Here is a 24,354-nt window from a genome sequence, read left to right on the forward strand (position 1 = left end):
TCTTTTAAAGCTAAACACACCCCCAAGTGAGCCTTCGCAGAAACTTGCCTTGATAGGTTGGAAACCCACAAAGAAGGCAATATGAGATTTTCTGCCGATGCTTATTTCATCAACCATTTATATGCCGTGAACAAATAGTGAACATGCTTCACTTGTAATAAGTGAAATTTGATCTCAATCGAATTGGATAATAACTTACCCAACAAATTACAATATAAGAACAACCACCCGCCTGGCTATGGAGAAAGAGCAGGCGTATTGGGAAAATCTAATAGAGATCGCCTAGCCTTTAAGAATATAGACCTAGACTCAAAACATTTCGGGAAAGAGACTAACGTCATCTAAAACACAAAATTCACTTTTGCCAATACATTAGAAAACAAAAGTGGGGCTATAGGTATGACAAAGTTACTTTATCTTGGTCATATCATCAGTGTAGAGGGAGTTCACATGGATCTTGGTTAGGTTTGTGCTATACTTATTGGCCTACTCCAGAGAACCTAACACAACTTAGAGGATGTATTGGTCTATGTGCTTTGTACCGTAGATATGTAGCAGGTTCTCACATCATGTAACTCATCTTACTCATTTAACTCTTAAGAGTACATTTGAGTAAACCTCTCAGGTACAAGACCGTTTTGAGAAGTTCAAGCAAATTATGACATCATGCCTTTTCTTGCATTGCCAAGTTTTTGAGGCATTTTGAGTTGCATTGTGATGCCTCTAGTTTGGGCGTTGGTGTTGTTCTTTCTCGAGACCGCCATTTGATTTTGTTTGAGAGCAGGAAGGTCAGGGGTCCTAAGAAAGCTTTTAGACTTTATGACAAGGAGATGTTGGCCATTATGCATGTCTTGACCAAATTCAAGCAATATATAGTTGGTTGTAAGTTTTGCATTAAAACTGACCATAATAGCCTGAGACATTTCCTTGGACAGCAAGATCTCAATTAGAGACATTTTGACATCTCATAAGTCAAGGGTACAAAGAACATAGTTGTTGATTTACTCTCATGCAGGCCCCATTTATGTGCTATGATTGAGATATCTAGGGATTGGAGACACTTGATTATTGTTGAGTAAGCCAAGATCAGTGTGCATTTGGTATTCTTGATGGTACTATACAAGACAACAAGTATGCACTTGAAAATGAGATGATCATTTGCAAGGGAAGAATTTTATTGGTCCCAAGATCAAGTGCTATGCAGATTGTGTTGTAGGCCTTTCATGACTCTCCATTAGCTGACATCCCAAGTTCTTCAAGGCACATAGACAAATTCGGGAGAGGTTCACTTGGAAGGACCTAAAGACAGATGTGCAACAGTATGTTAGAGAGTGTTTTGTTTGTCAGTAGAACAAACGAGAGCATACTTATCTAGCTGGTTTACTATAGCCACTTCTTATTCCTAAGAGGAAGTGGGAGTGTCTCTCTATGGACTTCATTGAGGGCTTATCAAAAGCCCAAGGCAGAGACTGCATATTCGTAGAGGTGGATTAGCACACCAAATATGATCACTTCTTTCCTATCACCACTACTTTTTCAACGACACAAGTAGCTAAGTTGTTCTTCTAGGAGATTTCCAGACTGCATGGTCTACCCTGGAGTATTGTGAGTGATTGATATAGCCATTTTATGAGTCACTTTTGACATGAGTTGTTAAGGTTGTGCTTTGATAGAGTTGACTCTAAGCACTGGTTACCACCCTTAGATTAATGGCCATACTAAGATAGTTAATGATAAATGGGTGGAAGGCTATCTACGGAATTATGTGTCAACTCAACAATGAGCCTGGGTGAAGTAGAAATATTCATGTGAGTATTACTATCATTCCACTCACCATACATCTATTCAAATGACTCCTTTAAAAGCTGTATGGGTATGATCCTCTAAGCTTCATGGATTTGTTCAGCAACAATAGGGTACACAGTGCAGTGATTTATCACCAGATAGGTAGGATATCATGAGGACTCTGAAAGACAATGTTCAGAAGGCTCTAAATCAGCAAAAGCAGTATGCTGATCATCAGGGAGTTGCTCGCTCTTTCTAGGTTGGTGATATGGTATATCTAATATTGCAGCCTTACAGGCAATCATCTATTCGAAAGAGTGGAGCAAAGAAGCTCTAGCCTAGTTATAATAGGCCCTTTTATGTTAGTAGACCGGTAGGCAAGGTGGCTTATGTGCTCGATTTGCCAATGGACAACACAATGCATAATGTGTTTAATGTATCAAGCCTCGAGAAAGTGTTAGGCAGTCCTGTTGTCCCAACTCCAATTTTGCCACCCTGGGATGATGAGGGAAAGTTGGAGTTTATTCCTAAGGCTATATTGGATATCAAAGAGAGACATTTGCATCAGCAAGTCATTAGGAAGTTTTGGGTGAAGTGGCAGGGTTGTTAAGGATGTCATTTGAGAGTAAGAGTATATTCTTCAGCATCCAGGATTGCAATTTCTTGAGGACAAGCAATCTTGGGGAGGAAGGATTGTGATGTCCCCTTTTTAGCAAGTTTTAGGAGTTTGGTTATCTTAGCTCATCATTGCGACCCTTGTGAGCTAATGATTTGATTTGAGGGTCTTGGGTAGTTGACTTGCTATTTATACAAAGTCAGAAAAGCTAGTTTCCAGTTTTAGCAGTGCATTTCGGAAATGCTTTTGGTCAGGCTATTTTTGCATCTGGATGGATACTTGCCAATTTTGTGCTATAAGTATAAATTATAATGAAAGTTATTAATTACATTATATATAATTAATTATCTTATAAGCCTAAGTCAAGTTCAATTATTAAAAAGGGGAATAATTAATTATCTTATAAGCCTAAGTCAAGTTCAATTATAAAAAAGGGGTACAAGGAGTCATTATATTTCAGACTTCTAATTATGCAACCAAAAGCAAAGTTTTATTTAAGTGAAAAGTGTGTAGAAGTCACTAGCCGTTTGTTGTAAGGAAGAAGTTTTCTTGGCTCCGTTAGTTATAAATGAAACCATCTAGACAAGGAACGATATCTTATTTGGTTTGTGAATTTGTGAGTGAAGGTCTTCAAGGGTTTGTGGCTGAAAAGAATTATGAATTCTCTTCAGATTTCTGCACTTTGAGTTGGTAGTCTATGCCAATGAACTGTATTTGCTCAGCTGTGTGATTTGGGAGATAAGTTTGAATCTATTCAAGCTGAAATTGGTTTAGAGTGTGGCATCTTGGAATTCTTGTCATTAGGAATTAATTACATCAAGTTGGAACAGACAAGTAATTGTTTTTTTGTCTCAGCTGGGCAACGTTGGAGTTTCCTAAATGCAGATAGGGCCCTATAAAATATCAGTGTGAGTCCTGGTGTAGGCTGCAATCTCTTCCTGAGGCAGCATTAGACATTCTAGGGCCCATGTTTTTCCTCTAGAGGGTCGATAATAATTGTGTTGGCCAGTGTTTCACTTGTCTACATTCCAAGGCAACTGGAGATTATCAGAGATCATGTATGTCATTCTGGCTACTAGGTTTTTTTTCTGAATAAGTTTGTGCATCGTTTTTTCAGCACTGTAAATATTTTGCATAGTTAATAAAGCTACTGTGAGTTGTTTTCAATTTTCCATGCATTCTCTCGTTTTAAATTCTGAAAAAAAATACAAAAAAGCATACATAGTAAAACACAAAAAAAATTGCAAACTTCAAAAAAAAAAAAAAGCAATTTATTAGGCATAGAGCCAACAGGGATCTTTACAAAATGTTGGCCACAAAAGGCATTCTTGGTGAATGTTGGCCATAGACAGTTTCTTAGTGAACATCATCACGCTTGGCAGAGGGCCCCTTGGTGAGTGCCGTCATTCTTGGCAGAGGGTGCCCTTGGTGAAGTGTCACCAATCTTGGTAGAGGGCATTCTTACTTAGTGTCACCATGCTCAGCAGAGGGCATGCTTAGTCAGCATTGTCATTCTTGCTAGAGGGCATTTTTCGTGAGCGTCACCATGTTTCGCAGAGGGTGTTCTTAGTGAAGGTCGCCATGCTTGGCAAAGGGTATTCTTAGTGAGTGTTGTCATTCTTGGAATGAGCATTCATCGAGAATGTCATCAATCTTGGCAAAGGGCATTCATGGAGAAGCTGCCATTATTGGGAGAGGGCATTCTTGAGATTCTAAATTTCAAAGGCTTATTCACAAGAGTTGAGCAACACCTATCAGAGGAGAAGAAAATTCTACAATAAAGTTAAGATAAGTTTTGCCTTTTGAATTATTCATAGCTATAATTGAGTATTTTTTTTTTCCGTTTCACGTAGGTATCCCCACAACCTAAGCCCAACAATGACCAGCGGCCAACGTGAGCTTAGGGCGAGACTAGTCGCCCATAGGTGAGAGCAATAGCACACAAGCCACTCTCACCGGTAAAACCTAGAGGCAGACTCAAACCCAAGACCATGGGGATGACCCACGACTTCAAGCCTTATCCGTCTACCGTACGCGCTAGGCGTTGCCCCCACCTATAATTAAGTATTATGATCTTCTGAATTTATATTTTTAAATATAGAGTGATTGTAATTTCACTTTGATATTAATTTTTCAAGATCGTTGTTTACCGTACAGGTAAAAAAATCAACGCATACAGACAATGAACACGAACAGCAGAATAATATTCTCATATGCCAGACATTACATACAGAGCATATCATATCACAAGATGCATTACAATGATCCCAGACGGGATATAAATACTACCGCCGAACCTTCCTGAAGGAGTCCGTCGGCCACAAATATTCTATCCGCTACAAACTATTTACCGACGACGTCGGCTACAAAATACAGAAACACCGCTAGAACCATCCAATCAGCTGACACCATCCTCCCCAAAAAGAAAAGTCGTCTCCGGACGACAATTACAAAATATCTGAGACAAATTAATAAACAAAATATATTATCAGAGTGACTACAAGAAAAATCTGCTTCTGTCACATCACTTCCACATTCATCCCATTACATCTGGAGCCTCTGCTAACACAATACTGTCTCCTCAAGCTGACCTTGATAGCCACCTGTGCTACTTTCTCTATTTTCAATTCCTCGGTACCCTGAGCCAAGTGGCGCTGCACTGCCTCCAACTGGATGATCAGCTCCTCCCGAGCTCTCTACGCATCCACTAAGACAGCCTCACAGCCAACACCTGCTCCCGCTGCCTCTGGTACACAGAAAGTCCATGCCTGCAGCAACTTCAACTATTCTCAACTGATCAGACTCCCACGACTGATATCCGCAACGACTAGGGGTCCAAGGGGCAATGCCCCCGGCGGGGCCCCTCGCCGCCAAAACCAAATTAGCACTTCGAAACCCACACAAAACTGCACGGAACACACCATTTCTGCCATTTTCTGCCGACTCTACACTCTTTCTGGCAACCACTGATGCGTCCCCTTCCTTTTGGCACCATCTGTAACTCATTCTGAACAACTTGAATCTGTCGTTGCTTCTTTTTTTTCTTTTTTTTTACTGCTTCCTCTACAATCCACCATAAATCCCTCTACACACAGAAATTCTTCTCCTTCCCTACACAGATTCCATCTTGGCTCCTACAATTTTACTGTGCTGTCGCTAAACTCAAAAGCGCCCAAACTAAATATGCCATATTTTTCCCACTCCCCACAAAACCCTGAGCTTCTCCTTCTGGCAGAACAAGCACTCTTCTTTATGTCTCTGTTTCCCCGCGGAGAAATCTGACTGGAGGAGGGAATGGAGTCTGGCGGAAATGTTTTTTACCCACGGCCTTTCTGGCGGAGGAACTTAGAAGTTTTATGCCCGCGGACAGGCTACCCACGGGGCTTTTATCAACTCGCGGACAGACTGTCTGCGGGGCCATTCCCTTTCACGCTCGCGAGGCCTTTGTCTTCGCCCGCGGACAGGCTATTGCCCGCGGGACTTTTTCACCTACGGACAGATTTTGCCCGCGGGGCTTTTTCCACCCGCGGACAATCTGCCCGCGGGGTCCTCTTTCCACCCGCGGACAGACTTTGCCCGCGGGACTTTTTTCACCTGCGGACAGACTCTGTCCGCAGGGTCCTTTTTTTTTTATTTTTTGGTTCTTTTTTTTTCTTCTTTTTTTTTTTCTTTTGACAAAAATTAAATTAAATTAAAAGACAGCACCTCAATTTTGCCTCCAGGCATCACCATTCTGCAATGACGACGACAAGGGAATCATCTGATCATTCTGTGACGGTGACGGCATCTTCTTGGCATGATAAGATTCGTTGATTGCGTGAGGTACCTCTTGCCTGTCCAATGTTCCCAACTTTACCACTCGATTGTCGCCGACCTCCCGGATTTGATATGGTCCAAGCCATCTGGCCTTAAACTTTTCCACTTTGATTTCATTCCGACCGTCGTATGCCTTACGTCTGTTCTGTGCCACCTCCGTCGCCCACTGTGCCTGTGGTCGTCGCACAACTGGATTATTTCCTTGCTGTCGGTGCCCTTCCACTAATTTTATGCTGCAGTGTAACCTTTTCTTTCCGCGCGGTCCATTCACCATGTACCGGACAGTGCGATCTTTCATTTTTCTGTGTTCAGACTATATGTTCTTCCCCTCAGCTTCAACCATGGCAGCTTTTCCTTCTTTCGCTTCCCTACATTCCTCCGCACATTCATTTTCCTGTGTTTTGTCACATTCGTCGACCGTTAACATACTGCAACTCGGAAACAGTTCGTAGTCTTCTATCTGCCAGTGGAACAGGCCATTCATCGAGTCCAGGTCGTCGTCATTCGATCCTCCGTCAAGTCTCAATACTCCTTCGTCTGGTTCCATTCTCCTCTTTCCTTCATCGTCACTTTTGCCGTCACTTTCTGAATCTGACGATGCTGCCTCCTCACCGACTATTTGTGTATGCAGGTCAATTGTGAATCTTCTACCTTCGCGCTCCATTGATAGGGTATTTCGTTTCCAATCATGTTTTACTTTTGCTTGCACCAACCAATCCCGTCCCAGAATAGCATCATATCCTTTTCTTTTTAATGGAATGACCACAAAATCCAATAAAAATGGTTGCGTACCAATGGTTACCAATTGCGCCCTCAAGATTCCCAACGGTTTGATTTCGTGCTGGTCCGCCGTGAGCAACTGGAATGTAGGTGGCCACAGAGTCGGCTTCCCTAACTTCTTCCAGGTATCCTCCGGTAAGACATTCACACCGGACCCTCCGTCAACAATTGTCTCTGTCAAAACATTTCCCAAAATCCCCATCTCGACGACCGCCAGATGCCGTCCGGAGGTGAGTGCGAGCAACATCGGATCTGTTGTCATCACTTCCGTATTGTCCCTTCCTGTGTCCTCCGTTGCTTTGGGAAACGGTGTATGATTCAAAATGGTCGTCCGTAACTGGGGCATTGCGAGAAGGAGGTCACTTATCTTGACCGGTATCACTGTTTGTAAGATCTGTCGTACAATGTTTTGTTCTGCAAAGTTCCTTGCCAAGGTGTCGGTGATGTCTTTCAACTGAGATGTCCCCGCCGACGATGCCTTTGCAATTTCCGCCTGTGCTTCCCCCACTTTTCTCTTTTCCTCCGCTTGCCTCTGTGTAATTGCCAGAACCTCCTCTACATCCGTGCCAACAGTGATCAAGTTTACTCCAGCCTTTGGACACTTGGAATCTTCGTGATCGCCGAGTCCGCACCATCTACATAATAATTTCAGTGTGTTTGCCGCTGTACAATCCCGCGCAAAAATGACCCCACAAATTACATGCTCGGCATTGAACGATCGGCCGTCCATTTGCATCATACTGAGTTCGACTTCGGCTCCCATTATTATTGTCATTATTTGTATTGTTGTTATTTTGCCCTCTGCTATTATTCCTGTATCCTCCGGATGTAGCACCGACGGTATTCGTGTTTCCGCTACTACCCGACGGGGAAGCCTCCTGTGTGAGAAACACCTGCGGAGATCCTCTTGTCTTCATGTTAAAGGGGCACTCCTTTGTCGAATGGCCCATGATCTGACAAATGTCACAGAATTGGTTCTTGGGATACGATCCTTTAGTATGCTCGTCTGTCTTACACTCCGTGCACCACAGCTCACTGCCTTTTGGCTCCTTTTGCATGTTTTTAAACTCCATCATGCGAACCATATCCTTCTGTAGGGCACGAACCTTCTTGCTACTGCCTTCGTCGTCGCTACTATCATCTCCGTCAGGATCGTCGTCATCCAAATCAGAGGAGCTAGTTTTCTTCTTTTTTGTCTTCTACTCACTTTCAAGGTCCAGTGCTCTGTTATACGCATCCACATATGATGATGGTGGGACAATTTTCATTTTCCTCCGCAATTTCGATCGTAGGCCGTCCACGAACCATCTTTTCTACAATCCGTCCGCCGGCTTGCTTTCCATTTTGTTTATTAAGTCTTTTAATCTCCTGGCGTAGACACGGACAATTTCGTGCTTCCCCTACTTGGTATTGAAAATTTCCGCTACGATTTCATTATCATCCCGCAAGAGTTTAAACTCCGCCAAGAACTCCTTTTTAATGTTATCCCAGGTATTCAGCTTTTGTGGATCCGTATCCAAAAACCAATCAATCGCCACACCCCGTAGGGTTGCCGAAAATTGCCTGACCCATTCGTTGGCATCTATGATTCCATTTGCCCGCCAGATCGTCTCACATGTCTTACAATGTCGGATGGGGTCGGCTGTACCATCACCCTCAAACTTCGGCAGCTTTTCTTTGGGTCCCGCCATCACAACACTGGAGGTCTGCACTGTCACACCGGAGGTCTGCACTCTTGCACCGACGGTCTGCACTCTCTCACCGGCGGTCTGAACTTCCACACCGGAGGTCTGCACTCCCACACCGGCGGTCTGCACTCCCACACCGGCGGACTGCTCTCCCACACCGGAGGTCTGCACTCTCACACTGGCGGTCTGCACTCCCACACCGGAGGTCTGCACTCCCACACCGGAGGTGTCGACAGCTGTGAACCTTGGTGAAGAAGAAGGATCTTCTGAAGTTGTTTCCCGCGGAAATCTATCTCGGACGAAGAGGTCACTCCACGCTCGTGCTCCCTCGGCACTACGAGCCATGCGAGTTGATGCTCTTCCATCTGAATTTTCCTTCGTCGGCGAACACAAATTCAAGAACTCCTCCCGTGCTTCTTCCACCAATTCCACCCGTTGCCGAGTCTCCTCCAACAATTCTTCGGCGCTCCGATTTCCGTTGGCAATCTTCTGAAATCTCCGTCCGCGTTTGGCTTGCTGTGCCAGAATTAAATTTTCTTGCGCAATACGGATTCCATCTTTTCCCTTGACCTTATTCCGATCTTTGTTAAGCTGATTTGGCATTAATCGTCATTCCTCCCACCTTCCAGATTCATAAGGCAACGGCGCCAAATGTTTACCGTACAGGTATACAGACAATGAACACGAACAGCAGAATAATATTCCCATATGCCAAACATTACATACAGAGCATATCATATCACAAGATGCATTACAATGATCTCAGACGAGATATAAATACTACCGCCGAACCTTCCCGAAGGAGTTCGTCGGCCACAAATATTCTATCCGCTACAAACTATTTTCCGACGACGTCGGCTACAAAATACAGAAACACTGCCGGACATCACCCCATCGGCTACAGAAACACCGCTGGAACCATCCAGTCGGCTGACAATCGTTGAAAAGGAGATTACATAATAGAGTTGCTTGATAGAAATCAATCACATTAAATTGAAATTACTTGAGGACAAGCAATTTTGGGAAGGGCAAACTGTAATGTCCCCACTTCATAATATAATTTGATAATAAATAATATATTCAAAAAAGAATAAATAGTGAATTATAACATAATCTAAGAATATAATATGTTATATTAATATAATAATATTAACATAGTTATTAATTGAAAATAATATTTTATTAGAAAGAATTTATATAATATATTATCAACATAATAAGATATATTCAAATGTTAATATGACAATATCAATAACAAATCTTATATTAAAGTGATGTCAAATATACAAGCTATCAAATTTTATATAAAACAATATGAAAAGCGACCAAAAGAGTTGCAGAACTGAGAGAAGTCGTGACCTCTCTTAACCCATATGGGGATATAAGGAGAGGCCCGACAAAAGAATGGAGACGACGGGAGAGGAGATATACAGAGGAAGCATTTTAGCTATCCCGTCAGCAAAGAAGATATCAACTTTAACAATGGGAATTACATATTCGATCAATGGAGGAATAAATCGGTTTATTGATACATATTTCTTGAGACCATCAACATAAAAAAATGAAGTTTTGGGAAGGAGAAGTCCCTAGTAAAGGGATACAAAACAACTAATCTGATTTGTGGAAGAGTCTGTATGAACAACACTAAAAATCTTAATCAGCAAACCAAAAACATTAGCCATCAAATAGGGAAAGTGAGAAAAAATTTGGATAGGACTCCATTTAAAATCGTTTCAAGCAAACAAATACAATCTTAAATTAAAGGACAAGGAGATAGACGATTCATGCAGAGTGTTTGACAAAATGTCAAACATCTAAAAGTGAAGCAACTTGATATTTGATGGACTTAGAACTAATTGGAGTTCTTACAAATTTGAAACCATCTAGACGGGGAGGAGCAAAATTAGAGATTATGGAAAAATAGTAGTATCAAATGGGCAATCACAATGGAGATGGTGATCAATTCACACAAAGAAAGTGCCAGTAGAACAAAAGGAGCTGAGAGGATTCTTCGAGATAGAATTTTTACTCTGATGGAAGATACTGTCAGATGGATAGGGGAAAAATCAAGAGAATACAAAATGAATTTCAGGTACAAGATTAAAGAAAATGCAATAGCAAAAAAAAATTGCCCAATGATAGAAATATTTGCTTGCAATAAAAATGTTCTACCCAAGATAGAAGTATTCGCTTGGATGGCAACCCAAAAGAAATTATTAATGGGAGAGGCTAATAAGATAGGTATCCATAACCCGGGAAGTTGTGGCCTATGCAAGGCTAGTGCAAAGATTGCAGCGCATTCGCTACTATGACGGTAAACCTTTAGTGTCCAGATCCACAAGACATTGGTGAATGGTTCACTATGCAGCATATCCTCAGAAAGAAAACATTATTTGGTAGCCTACAGAAAATTCTCCCATCCAAAATTATCTGGGAAATATGGAAGGGAGTGGAATTGAAGGATATTCAAGGACAGAGATGAAAAAACTCATGATTCAAAAGATCAAAAGCCTAGTAATAGAGTTGGTCAATAGTGCTGCAAGGAACCAAAAGTTAAACCAGAATTTCTTTACTAATTAGGATGATGAAATGACCAAAACCTCTCCTAGCCTGAAATTCCCCACTGTTAATGAGGCCAGAAAGGTCTATCTTTCTTCCAGCCCAAGAGATGGGGTTACATGGTAGAATCTGAAGACAAGCTGGATATAAGTTAATTTTGACAAGGAATCTAAGGGAAATCCTCGGCCAAGAGGAATTGGTTGTGTGCTTTGGGATCACAATGGAATAATGTTAGCAGAGAAATCAGAACATACAGGAGAAGCAACAAATAAAATTGTAGAAGTTAGAGAGTCTCTCAAACGACTAAAATGTCGATTAGATGTTAAAGTTGGGCAAATACACTTAGAGGGGGATTCGCTAATGACAATCAATGCCATACAATAGCATTCCACTACAAATTGAAGATCAACACACGGTTAAAACTAATTCGAGAGTTGATTGAAAGATTCAAAGAATTCAAGGTCTATCATGTTTACTAGGAAGGCCATTCTCATGCAGATGAACTAGCCAAAAGAGCATCTGATATGGTAAGACCTTAATTATATGGATGCCATCACATGCCACATCAGATATAGGTTAACAGAGTAAAGCAATAAAAATACATTTAGCAGTGAAGGTGTTACATTCACCTATACGAAACAAGCATGAAAGGAGATAATTAATGACTGTCCTACCTGTATTAGCAACTATAACATAAATATGTGGGGAATGTATAAGCGATTTGGAATGCAATATCGACATAAGGTGGAAAATGATTCGGGTGTGTTGGTTGATCCTTTAGCCAACACACCATAATAACCCCATCCCATTTGTAACACAAAATAAGTAATTGTATGGTCCAATGGAGTGGCAGGTCAAGGAGATTTCCACATTGATTAGTTAACAATATAATATTGATACAATTGGAAGGAAGAAACTTGGTCCCAGACATAAATCACTCCTTATCACTGTCCATAATCTTCTACATAATCGTTGTCAAGGATGTAATTTCAGATCAACCCCTGAACAGAAATGATCTTCTCTAGTATCGCTGCCAAAAAGGAGAACAGCAATCCACATTAGTTTACGAACTAATGACAAATGAAGTTGATGGAAAAGGCACGAATTGAACAATGGTTGCAAAGGCTGTGAAAGTTGAGACACAACATCTCACATCATATCTCATTGCAGGGTATTTAAGGATCATCAGAAGCTCTATCAAAAGCATCAAAGTATTTTTCCAATCTTGTTTCATATTTATAGCACTCAAGGATCCTTTAAACATCTGTGTGAGAGGTGGGTATCCACCCACCCTAATACAAGGAGAAGTGTGCACAAATAAAGACCAATAATCAGACACAGCACCATAGATTATAGCAGGTATATAAAGGTTAATCAGGGATGGCTATTTGATTGAGGCATGGCCCCTCATATCAAAATTGCATGAACATATAGTTTCAAGATGAAACAGACATTGCTTGTAATCCATTCATATTCAAGATACTATCATAACAGATTTCATTAATGATATTTCAATATTCTGAATTATTTTTATTAATAAATATATAAGAAATCAATCATCATAACCATCATTAAAATAGAACCAGTTACTCAAGCAAATCAAGATGACTCATAGTATTGGTTTCATGTTATAATTGGTATCTTAATCTATCTATTTGAAGGTAAATTCTAAGTATTCCTTTAAAGGACTTTACATAAATTCGCACACTGGAAAATATGAATAGTGGAGGTGTAACTAATTATAATTCATCACCCTCAAAAACATTAAGATTTGATGAATATGATGGGATGGAAAAGGCAAGTAACAAGATGGGTTAATGAAAAATTGAAAAATAAGCATGTGGAAGGACGATGACAGGTTGGAAGGAGTTATTTATCTGCAGGGGTGGTGGCTTATGACTCACAACAGCTCTGTGAGTATAGTTCGATATAAGATCAGATATAAGACAAACATGGACAGCCCAATTTGTCTGATATCCACAAAGTGTCAAAAGTAATTTTTAAGGGAGATTTTCAAGAAGCATTAGAAAATTTTCTTCTCTGGGCGTATACTGGTAATGCATGTTGTTGAGGCCATACTGGGAGATGAACTTCTAGAGGCCAAACATAGGTATAGGGTGATTAGTGACATTCATGCAATGTTTCTAACAACATTGCAAAAGGTAGGGGAATCAGTTGTCTGGTCAAAGATACTCTAGCAGAAGCTAACTAAAAATCAGTTTCTTAGTGGATTGGATGATGTTTTGGCCAATGTGGATGAGAATAGACTAATTCCATCGCCAAAAGATTAATATGTGACAAAACGCAAAGGTAGGGAGGTGTGGAAAATGCCCCTTATTTCTTCATTGGAGTTGTTTGCCCTCCAGGGTAGAAAGGCATCAATATGCCACAACATTGCCTTCCTAAAGAAGCTGATGGGACTTGTTGCTACTAGAGGGTATGGTTGGATGTAGGAGTATATGAAAGTTGAGTGACTCATGGAAGAAGGTGGGGAGGAGGAGGATTCTGGACCCGAAATCAAGGAAAAAGAGGATCCCAACAACAAACAATTATGGGAAATGGCAAGGTCCTTGTGGAATGTAGTCCTAATTGCTTGGTTAAAATCAGATCAAGGACCCAACAATAGGGTTTTCTATTTGGTCTGGTTTCTATGTTTCCAGTTCAACTAATGCAAGAAGGGTCATTTTGTTTGGGGTTTAGGGGTAATGTTAGTACAAATTAATACTATAGCTTTGTCTCCATTTTGTTCCATCAGAGGTTGTAAAGGATACATCATACAATCACTGTTTTTGGCAAAAAATGCTAATAGTGTAGTGGAAATATAAGCAAGGTGGTGTTGGTTTCTTAGGATGGGCTGTCTGTCACAATCTAAATATGAATTTACTGTGGTTGGCCAAAAGGCAATTTAATACTTTTTTATACAGACATCAAATATATGGGTGCAGCCCCTTTAACTGCTATTTGATGATAAAAAAAGAAATTTGATTACAATGAGAGGATTTGGGAGTGGAAAATAGAATCGATAACTTAGATACTTATCTTTATCACAATAATCATATCATTGATCAACGATGAATTGTCATACTATCAATATCAAAGATGCAAATGTCATTATTATCATAAAATGCAATATTAACTTCAACTGTGGCCAAGAAAGGTAGACAACAAATCAGAGGTCATTGATTTGGTCAAGTCAGAGCAACAAACACACCCTTCAATGTCAAACAAAGAGCTGCAACAAAGTACAATGATTAGAAACTCTCCCAAGTTTTCACTAGACTACAGAAGAGGTAGATGTAATATGTTGTAATTTCTGAATTATGATGGTTTTTAAAGGCAAACATCATAAATTCATAATAGTTGTCAGCTAGCTATTGTTCAAGTTCCCGCATGATATGACTTTGTACTCAATTTGTATTCAAATGACTCACTTATGCACTCACTAGATGTATTTTTTCATTGATAAAGCGTTTTCATCCATAATTGAGAAGAAATATAAACAATTTTTTTTCAATTGCTATATGAGTTTTTCCCAAGTCTTTGTCAAGTCCAAGTCTACCAACTATATGTGGAGCTATGAAAGAAAGAAAATCATTAAGGATTGAAATTTTAATTCAAAAGTTAATCCATTCAAAGTCAAGCTTGAAAAGTTATATTGCCCTAGCCTTAACATTATGATTAAACTAACAATTTGTAATCTTCCAATGTCATTATTTTTCTTCCCCATAGTGCAAAATGAGACAAAAAATGAAAAAGGATACACATATACACACACAAACATTTCAGAACCACTATTTGAAAAATTTGGGAAATGGCACAGCGAATGAGGTAGGCAGTGATTCCTTTGGGTTAATCGCAAGTTTTTGAGATGTAATGCTTCTATGGGTTCGATACACCTCATATTTAACATTCTATAACATTAAGTGGACTAGTATTCCATGCTAACCATTCAAGAAAAATGTATGATTTTCAAATGATACTAAGTAGCAAGAATTGAATAGAGTTGAAGATGGTGAGCGCAGACCAGGGCCTTCGCGCCCTAGCCCGTTTGGAGTTGCAGACTGTGTTTCGCGGGAGGGTGATCGCTGGTTTTTTAACAATATTGTCTCTTGGCTGGCTTGGAGTGGGGGTTTGGGTGTCAGTGTTTCGGCCTGGCCTGTGGGTGACTCTTTTGTTGCCCACGCTGCGACGCACTGCGTCTTTGGTGGGAACTGTGGTATTGGGAGGCTGTGGGGCTTTTGCCCCGACCGCTTCTTCATTGCTGTGTTGCTCGGCTCAGGGGTAAATGGGGGATCGGGTTATTCCTTCCTCCCAACCTCCCAGTGGTGATGCGGAGATGGGGGAGCCATCTTCCGCATTGCATGCTAAAAATAAGGGTTTGAATGACAAATCTCAATCAAGGGAAGGCGATTCCCCTCCAAATGGTGGGCTTAGAGTAAAGAAAATTAATGGATGTCTACAGAGAGCTGAGGATCGGCCAATTTTGATTATCCAACCTGAACAAGTCTCAGAAGATGTGGAATATTGGAGCAATCATGCCCTTATATGCAAGTTTTTGGGTCTTCGCCTTTCATTGCCAGTACTGGAATCCTAGGCTTGTCGGATGTGGAACCCAGAAGGAGATATGGAGATTCTGTTAGCAGCTAATAACTACTTTATGGTTATCTTTTCAAGCATGACAGATAGGAATAAGGCATTTCAAGGAGGCCCTTATTTCTTTAATCAGGTGGGGCTCTTTATCAAGCCCTGGCATATGGGCTTCAACTCTACTAAGGAAATCCCCTCTCAGTTCCAGTGTGGGTCCGCTTACCGAGGCTACCTTTGGAATTCTGGAGAGAAGATATTCTTCACTCAATCTTGCTGCTTCTTGGAAAACCTATGGCTTCAGCTACACAGACGCAAGATCGTAAGGTAATTTCTTTTGCCCGTATTTGTGTTGAAGTTGATTTAAATAATCCGTTGCCAAATTCTATGGAAATTTGCATGGGATCATCTTCTTGGATCCAACAGCTGGACTACGAAACCCTACCATTCAGATGCAAAATTTGCCATGAATATGGGCATTTACAGCGTAAATGTCCCAGGAACAGGTCTCCTTTCTCGGCTGCTTCCGAACCCCCTGCAAAAGACAAGGGGAAAGCTGCTTCATCTATTGGACCTGTTGATAGTGAGGGATTTACTTAGGTCAAGTCTCGTAACAAAGGAAAAGGTAAGAAGAGAACCTGGATGGAGAGGCGAACTGATGACACCTTTAACAGGTTTGAAGCTCTTGGAGACTTGGTCCAAGAGGAAGGTACACCAGTTGAGCTTCTATCTGAAGCCAAAGGGCTGCAGGAGATTAATGTTGGGGATATACAAATAGAGGATCAGATTCTAATTGCAAGGGAACAACAGGCTGGACAGCTGGATATTGACTTGCCTCCTCTTGGTCAGGATGTTGGAGATAATGGTGAGTCACAGGATGTGATGGGTCCGATCTTGGTAGCTCCTATCCCCAATATGTCCAAGGGGACCCCAAATTCTACAAATGGTATTAAGACTCCTCTTGCCTTAGGCATACAACAAAAGTCTTTCAAAAAAGGGCCTATTGACAAACCTTCAAAGAGTGGCAAGAAGACTGATTAGGAGAAGGTGAAGATAATGGGTGAAAATTTGGTTGAGTCTAGGTCGGTGAAACCCATTGATTCACATTTCTCTCACCCCCATAAATGATTGTGTTGTCATGGAATGTAAGGGGGTTGAACAGCATCCCCAGACAAAAGGTTGGTCGCAGATTAATTGAGTCTCAGTCTTCGGATGTGATTTTTATACAGGAAACTAAGCTTACATTGGAGGGATTGGCGAACTGTGCTTCGCATATCTGGCCCAAGGGCTCTTGGCAGGGAGTTGGTGCTTTGAGTAGTTCGGGGGAGGTGGCTTGTTTCTGGGACCCCAGAAAAGTTTCCCCCTTATGGTAGATTTCCAGTCGGTCCTCCATCTCTATGGTGGCTTCTAGTTTTGAGACTGGAGAGAGGTGTCTTTTATCCAATATATATGCTCCTACTGATTTTCCAAGTAAATCTTATTTATGGGCTCATATCAAATTCATCGGGTCCCTAGACCCTTTTCTCCAATGGATTATGGCTGGGGATTTTAATGCTGTAACTAGTTTGGAGGAAAAACGGGGTGGGCTCGCTAGGCTGGATCCATCTTCAAATTTACTCAAGGATATGATTGGCTCCTTGAATCTCATTGATGTGAAGTCTACCAATGGTGTCTTTACATGGAATAATTGGAGATGTGGGGGTGAGGCTATTTCAAAAAGGCTTGACAGATTTTTGGTTTCCTGCTACTGGATGAACAACAGATGGACCACCAATTCAGAAATTCTTGACTGGAGGGGCTCTGACCATTGGCCCATCAAGCTATCCATCACCTTGTACAGTGTCACCAAACGTCCCTCTTTCAAATTTCAATTGATGTGGTTCAAAGACCTGTCTTTACCTGACCTTATGGTGGACTGGTGGTATGAAGGGAAGCTTGCTCATGGAACGGCTATGTATACTTTCAGTAAGAGGCTCCAACATGTGAAGTATAGGCTTAAGAGATGGAATAAACATCATTTTGGGAACCTCCATGCTCAGAAGGTTGCTGCTCAGAACAAGCTGGATGATATTACCCGTCAGATTAGAGATCAAGGGTTGACTTCTGATTTGAGTAAAGCGGAGTCATCAGCTCTAAAGGGATTGGAGGAATGGGAGCTTCGGGAGGAGATTTTCTAGAAGCAAAAATCTCGTGTTGATTGGCTTCAGGAAGGGGATAGGAACACTGCTTTCTTTCACAACTCAGTGAAGGCTCGTAGGCAGGGTAACTCTATCTCCTCTCTTGTCTCTTTTGATGGGGATCGGATCTCATCCTATGGAGAAATTGCTAGGGAAGCTGTCAATTATTTTTCTAATCTATTTGCTAGGGGAGTCCCTCCTGTTGAGACTGAGGAGCGTGCCATTTTGGATTGTATCCCCCTCTTGGTCACTGCAGAGATGAATGAGGCCCTCTTAAGCCCTATCCAATTATCAGAATTGGAGAAAGTTGTTTTTAATATGAAAAAAGGCAAGGCCCCTGGTCCAGATGGCTTTCCGATTGAATTTTTCCAAGAATTCTGGGAAATAATAAAGTTTGATCTCCTTGAAGTGGTACAAGAATCTCACAGAAATAAACAGATGTTGAAGTCTTTGAATTCTAATTTCTTGGCTCTTATACCTAAGAAGGAAGAGGCTAATAGGTTGGACCAATTCAGGCCTATAGCATTATGTAATGTTGTCTATAAGATTATTACCAAGCTGATCGCCGAGAGGCTCAAACCACTCCTAGGTTTGATTTCTACTGAATAGGGTGGTTTTGTTGAAGGTAGACAGATACTGTATGGGGTTGTGATAGCAATGGAGAAATGGAGGCGATACACTCTATGGCGACATCCAAGGAGAAAGCTATGTTTATTAAACTCGATATGGCGAAAGCTTACGATCAGGTGAATTGGGAGTTCTTACAGAAAATTCTTTTGGCCTTTGGTTTTGAGGAGTGGGTGTTATGGATTCTAAGCTGTGTGAATTCCTCCTCTTTCTCAGTTCTCATTAATGGGGAACCGTCTGAGCTATTTGGGGCCTCTCGGGGTCTTCGGCAAGGAGATCCTTTATCTCCCTATTTATTCATCATCATGGCGGAGGGTCTTGGCAGATTTTTAAAATCAAAAGTGAGGCAAGGTCTTATCCAAGGTTGGAGTTGGAATAATAATTTCCCCTCCTACTCCCATCTTCAGTTTGTGGATGACACTAGGCTAATGGGTATGGCTAGAATTAGTGAGGCAGAGAACTTCAAGCGAGCTTTGGATACCTATTTGATAGCCTCAGGGCAGTGCATTAATGATGATAAGTCTTCTATTTATTTCTTTAACACTCCTCGACTAATTCAGAACAGGACTGCAAGGATTCTTAGATTTCAAATCGGAGTTCTTCCTTTGATGTACCTTAGGGTTCCTTTGGTCTTGGGTCCTCAGCGAAGAGACTACTAGCAGGGGATTTTGGATAAGTTCTGAAGTAAGGTTAGTCACTGGACTTCCAGATGGTTATCTTCAGCTAGGCGAGTGGTTCTTCTTAAATCCGTGGTGCAATCTCTCCCTATTTATAGATGTTGTGTTCAGGTTCCCTCTTCCAGCTTTTTGAGGGATTTTGATGCTTTATCTAGGCAATTCCTTTGATCTAGCAACCTTCTTTCCTCGAAATGGAGCCTTGTTAAGTGGGACATTTTGTGTAGGCCGAAGCATGCTGAGGGCCTTGGTTTTAGGTCAATGGCTCTTGTTGTCACTACTTTGGCTGCCAAGCTATATTAGAGACGATGTAAATGTCAGGATCATGATTGGGCCAAAATTCTAGCTCACAAGTATTTTTCGGGGGCCGATAGCCTTGATGTACCAAGGCTTATTCTGGCAGGTAAAGGTTCCTATATTTGGGACACCCTTAAGAAGGGGGCTCAGCTGATTAAGGAGGGCCTCTTCTGGATTTGTAACAGGGGATCCGATGCCTTGTTTTGGCAAGATTCTTGGGACGGCCATCCTCCCATTCTTTCTACCTTCCCCCAACTTCAGTCTCTTTGTCACATTTTTACTAATGCTGGATGGTTTAAGGTAGAGCACTTTAAGACGGTCAAGCGTTTGGGTCAGGTGGAGGTGACTTGTTGGAAGGACCCCCAGGAGTGGCCCGTGGGTGGCTCAGATGAGAACCGTGCCATTCTTACTAAAGCTTTGGAAAATAGGTTGTGCAGCTCTCTCCGGGAGCAGGATGTCTTGGCCTGGAGTCCTAGCCCAAAAGGCAAGTTTACTGTTACTCAAGGCTATGCTATGCTTGACAGGAACCTTCATGGTCCAAATGAGGTGAGTTGGTGGAAGAGGGTTTGGTTTAACCTTTCATGGCCGAAATGTAATTTCTTCTTATGATTGTTGACTCAGAACAAGTGCCTCACTTGGGAGAATCTTCGCAAACACAGCTTTCAGGGACCTTCTATCTACTTCCTTTGTTCAAACAATGAGGAATGTACTCCTCACTTGTTTTTTCTTTGCCCTTATTCGAGAGAAATATGGCATAGATGGTGGGAGGGAGGCTTGGAGGCATGGTTGTATTCATACGTCCTCTTTAATTGGCTTTTGGGAGAGTTTGGGTAGACCTCTAGTGAAGACTTCTTTCTTGCGGGCTGCCTGGTTAGTTGGGTCGTCTCTCATTCTCTGGAACCTTTGGTTGGAGCAAAATCGTAGAATTTTCTGTGGCTCCAAGTTAGAAAGTTTGCATCTTTGGAGGATTATTCTAAATAGGCTCCAGGAGACCATTTTCACTAAGTGTGATATGTCGGAAAGTGTTGATCTTGGTGATTATGATATTGTGCGAAATTTGAATCTTGGAGATAGCAGATGGGGTGTCAATCTTGGAAGAAGACTCCGCTGTGGCAAGTAGCGGGTTTGTCGAGATGGGAAGTGGACTCCTCCCCAAGCTGGGACTTTGAAGATTAATACAGATGGTTCTTCTCGTGGGAACCTTGGTCATGCTGGTATTGGGGGCATTGGTAGGGATAATGATGGGGGTATGGTTTTTATTTTCTCTATCTACAAGGGTCATTACTCTAATAATCTGATGGAGGCTCTTGCTATTAAGACTGCAGTTGAGAGAGGTGTTTCCTTAGGCTGGAAGAGGATCATCTGTGAGTCTGATTCCCAGATTATTGTGGATATGCTGAATAGTCAAAGCTTGGAGAATGTTAGCTGGCAATTAGCTGCTTTGGCTAGACAGACTTTAAGTCTTTGTAAGTCCTTGGACTCTTTCTCCTTCCATCATATCCCTAAAGAATGGAACAGAGTGGCTGATTGTTTGGCGAAGTGGGCCTCAGAGAATGTGGATGGATGGAATATTAGGGGAAGAAATGAGTTACCTGTTGAGTGTAGTGGGATTGTTGAGCAGTTGTTATTGGATGACATGAAGATGTAATGTTGTTGTGGGCCATGGGCCATTGCTTTGTACTTTGATTTTGGTTGAATAAATTTTTACCCCCTCTATTCGAAAAAAAAAAAAAAAAAGTAGCAAGAATTGAGATAATTTTAATTTGATACACAAAATGTAAGTCCAACTTTCAAGGTAGTAATCAATGTACTATTATAATATAGTAATCTTGGTGTTTTTGGATAAGTTAGACATTTAATTTGTTTTCTAGCTTCTTGATAACAGGAAGTATTGTACAAATATGGATTCCATAAAGTAATGTAATTTCAGAGGGCCTACCAAAAAGAAAGTATATGGAAGATGTCAATACTGGTTCAAGCTCATCTTCTTGCTCCCCACGCTTGGATTGTAATTGAGAAGCATGACAATCATATGACTTTTCTTCTCAATTATGGATGAAAACTCTTGTAATCCATTCCATTGATATTTCCCTTGCGTTGTTTAGAAAACCATTCCTAAAAAGTTTTTGAAAAGAAAACATTCCTTAATTGCAGGCATGCTCTAACTGACAATTCTTAATCACTTTTAATGTCCAAGCATTCTTTTATTGGAAAAAAAAGAATGTTATTTTATAGTCAACTGATTCATGTTGTGGAATTCACTGCAATTCAAGTCAAGCATTTTATCTATCTACAATATTAATGCCTCTGAGGTTCAAAAAAATATTTCTCAGCTTCAGTAACTATGGCTGTGGGATGCATACACCTTGTGATGAGTATATATACTTCTCAAGAAGACAATAGGAGAAAATATGTATGAGAAAGCCATAACCCGGTTACTAACTTGAACTGGTCCTATAGTGCTAGTGAAAATTTAAAATCAATTTCAATTGAACAATTTTAATCGTTTGGCAATGTGAGTCAACCTTAGAAATATAACACCGAGGCTAATGAATGGTTAACTATATATACCCAGAAAACCCACAAGGACAATCCAAGCAGTATGGTTCTCTCCTCAAACAATAGAGCTTGATATTGTATAGTCATCAAAGCAAGCAAATAGAATAAATTAACATAGTGATGGGTTTTTGGATTAATGTGTAATCTAGTAAATCTTTTGGATAGCTCAGAAATGAGCTTAAATATCCCCTCTGTTTTTTGGATGCTTGTTTAAAACCACCAACCATCCAAGCAGTATGGTTGTATCCTCAAACAATAGAGTTTGATGTTGTACACTCTATAATGCTAATTATGGCAAGAAATTAAATAAATAAACATAGAGATATAGGATTTTTTTAGTTAATGTGTAAACAGGTAAATCTTTCAAATACCTCAGACACAAGCTTAAATGCACCCTCTGCTTTGGGATGCTTGTTTTTATCTGGATGCAATGATAATGCTGCATATAAACAAATGACTATCAAATGCTTAAAGTACAACATATAGTATTGTGAAGCATCAACCATCAATACAACATACAACTACACGATATGAAATTATATCTGGTAAATTGGCATACCAAGTTGGCGATATCTTCTTTTAATCACATCAATGCCATCATTCTCTTCTGCCTGTTTGTGAAAATCCTTGTTAGATTTTTAAGTCAAAATAATAAGACGTTAGAAAATGAGAAACAAGGCAAATTCTATTACTTTGTTATTTATTGTCTGAAGCAGTTATATAAATTATTAAGATAAGCCCTGCTTAAGAATGTGCTTGTAACTAAATTGAAAGCGAACTTAGATGATAACATTTGCTACAACAATTAGTTTGCAATGTGTTTTTGTTTAATTGTGATACTCATTCATCCAGAAGCACCTTCCTAGAATTTGTGTTTATAGTTTATAAAGATTACTGCAGTAAAGTGGTCCCAGATTGTCGATGTTTTGTAGCTTCTGTTGGATAAATCCTATGAGAATAATCTATTGAAATTTGAAAATATAGATATATGGGACATGTCTCTCCTTGCCTCATTCTCAATACAAAGGCAAGAGAGATCACTGTATTTGGAAAACACATAAATTATAGGCAGTGCCATTACATTTGCAGCAATCCTTCTTCAACATGATATCAGAGAAGGTGACTCCCAGGCCTGTTAGTACTGAGACATCTGCAATGACAACAGATTTCAGATATGAATTTGTAAATAAAATGAAAGCTATTGGTAGACGGCGCAAGGCAGAGATGGGATAAGAGGGAAGTATGAGTAAATTATTTATTGCCTATTCTTGCATGGATACTACGGAAGAATATAGTCAACATATACAACCCAGAAATTGTATGATAATGTGAGACTAAAGAAGGGATATTTGCAAAAATGTTACCCAAACGGCTACCATATAACCCTACTGTGAGGGCTTTTAGAGAACAAATATGTTACTGGCATCAATTGTAAACTGCCATGGCCGTTGGCTCTGCCTTCAACAGAATTCCTACAAAATATCTTCTGCAATCTCTTGGGGAATTATCATTTGAGGAGAGAGTTCAGATGAAGTGGGCTGAAGATCCATCTGAAATTTTCCAAGAATTTTGTACATAAGACGAAATAATTTTCTAGGCTACACGGGCAAGGTCTCCTAATTAACTGCGCATCGAACCCAAGCTGAAATTAGGCAGTCTAAAATGGGACGGAGATAATCCTCTGCGGTATCTACTATAGAAAGAATAAGTTGATTGAGTACTTGAAAACAAGGATTTTCTGAGCACCATTCACCCAAATACACAGAGCATTAGGGACTTCTATAAATGTTAAATTAAATTGTCAGATTTGCCAGTGCAGAATGATATGTTTTTTTTAAATCATCTCCAATTTCTCAGGCTCTTAAGAAAGAGCAGCGTATTGGCAAAGTGTCCCATGTGTATTAAGGTCAATATAAGACATAGATACCACCCCCACATAGGTCAATAGTAATATATTGATCTTCCCATGAACTAAGATAATGTACGGGAACTCTAACCAAGAAGAAACAAGAAAGGGAATGACAAAAATTGAGAGGAAAAAAGGAAGACACACAGTTGATACATAAAAATGGAATATCATCATCAAGATGACAGGTACATCAACGACATATGGGATATGATACACTGCCAGGAATCAATGCTTCAGCAGAAATAACTTAGTGACTGCAATTTGCAGTAAACCATATCCCTGT

At 40.6% G+C, this 24,354-nt stretch overlaps 1 protein-coding gene across 3 annotated transcripts in view; it reads right to left on the bottom strand.

The window, feature by feature from the left end:
- LOC149549310 (uncharacterized) overlaps nt 1-24,354 on the bottom strand; it is a 152,874-nt gene that overhangs the window by 17,942 nt on the left and 110,578 nt on the right. For all 3 annotated transcript variants that reach the window (XM_089792754.1, XM_089792756.1, XM_089792755.1), the window contains exons 4-5: nt 22,722-22,773; nt 22,534-22,601 (exon numbers count right to left, since the gene is read on the bottom strand). In XM_089792754.1, the coding sequence (XP_089648880.1) occupies nt 22,534-22,601; nt 22,722-22,773 (120 nt within the window). The remainder of the gene's footprint in view (nt 1-22,533; nt 22,602-22,721; nt 22,774-24,354) is intronic.

Source organism: Cupressus sempervirens, chromosome 7 (assembly GCF_028749045.1).
Source record: "Cupressus sempervirens isolate cs-2001-9-10 chromosome 7, ASM2874904v1, whole genome shotgun sequence".
In the NCBI taxonomy this organism is placed as follows: Eukaryota; Viridiplantae; Streptophyta; class Pinopsida; order Cupressales; family Cupressaceae; genus Cupressus; species Cupressus sempervirens.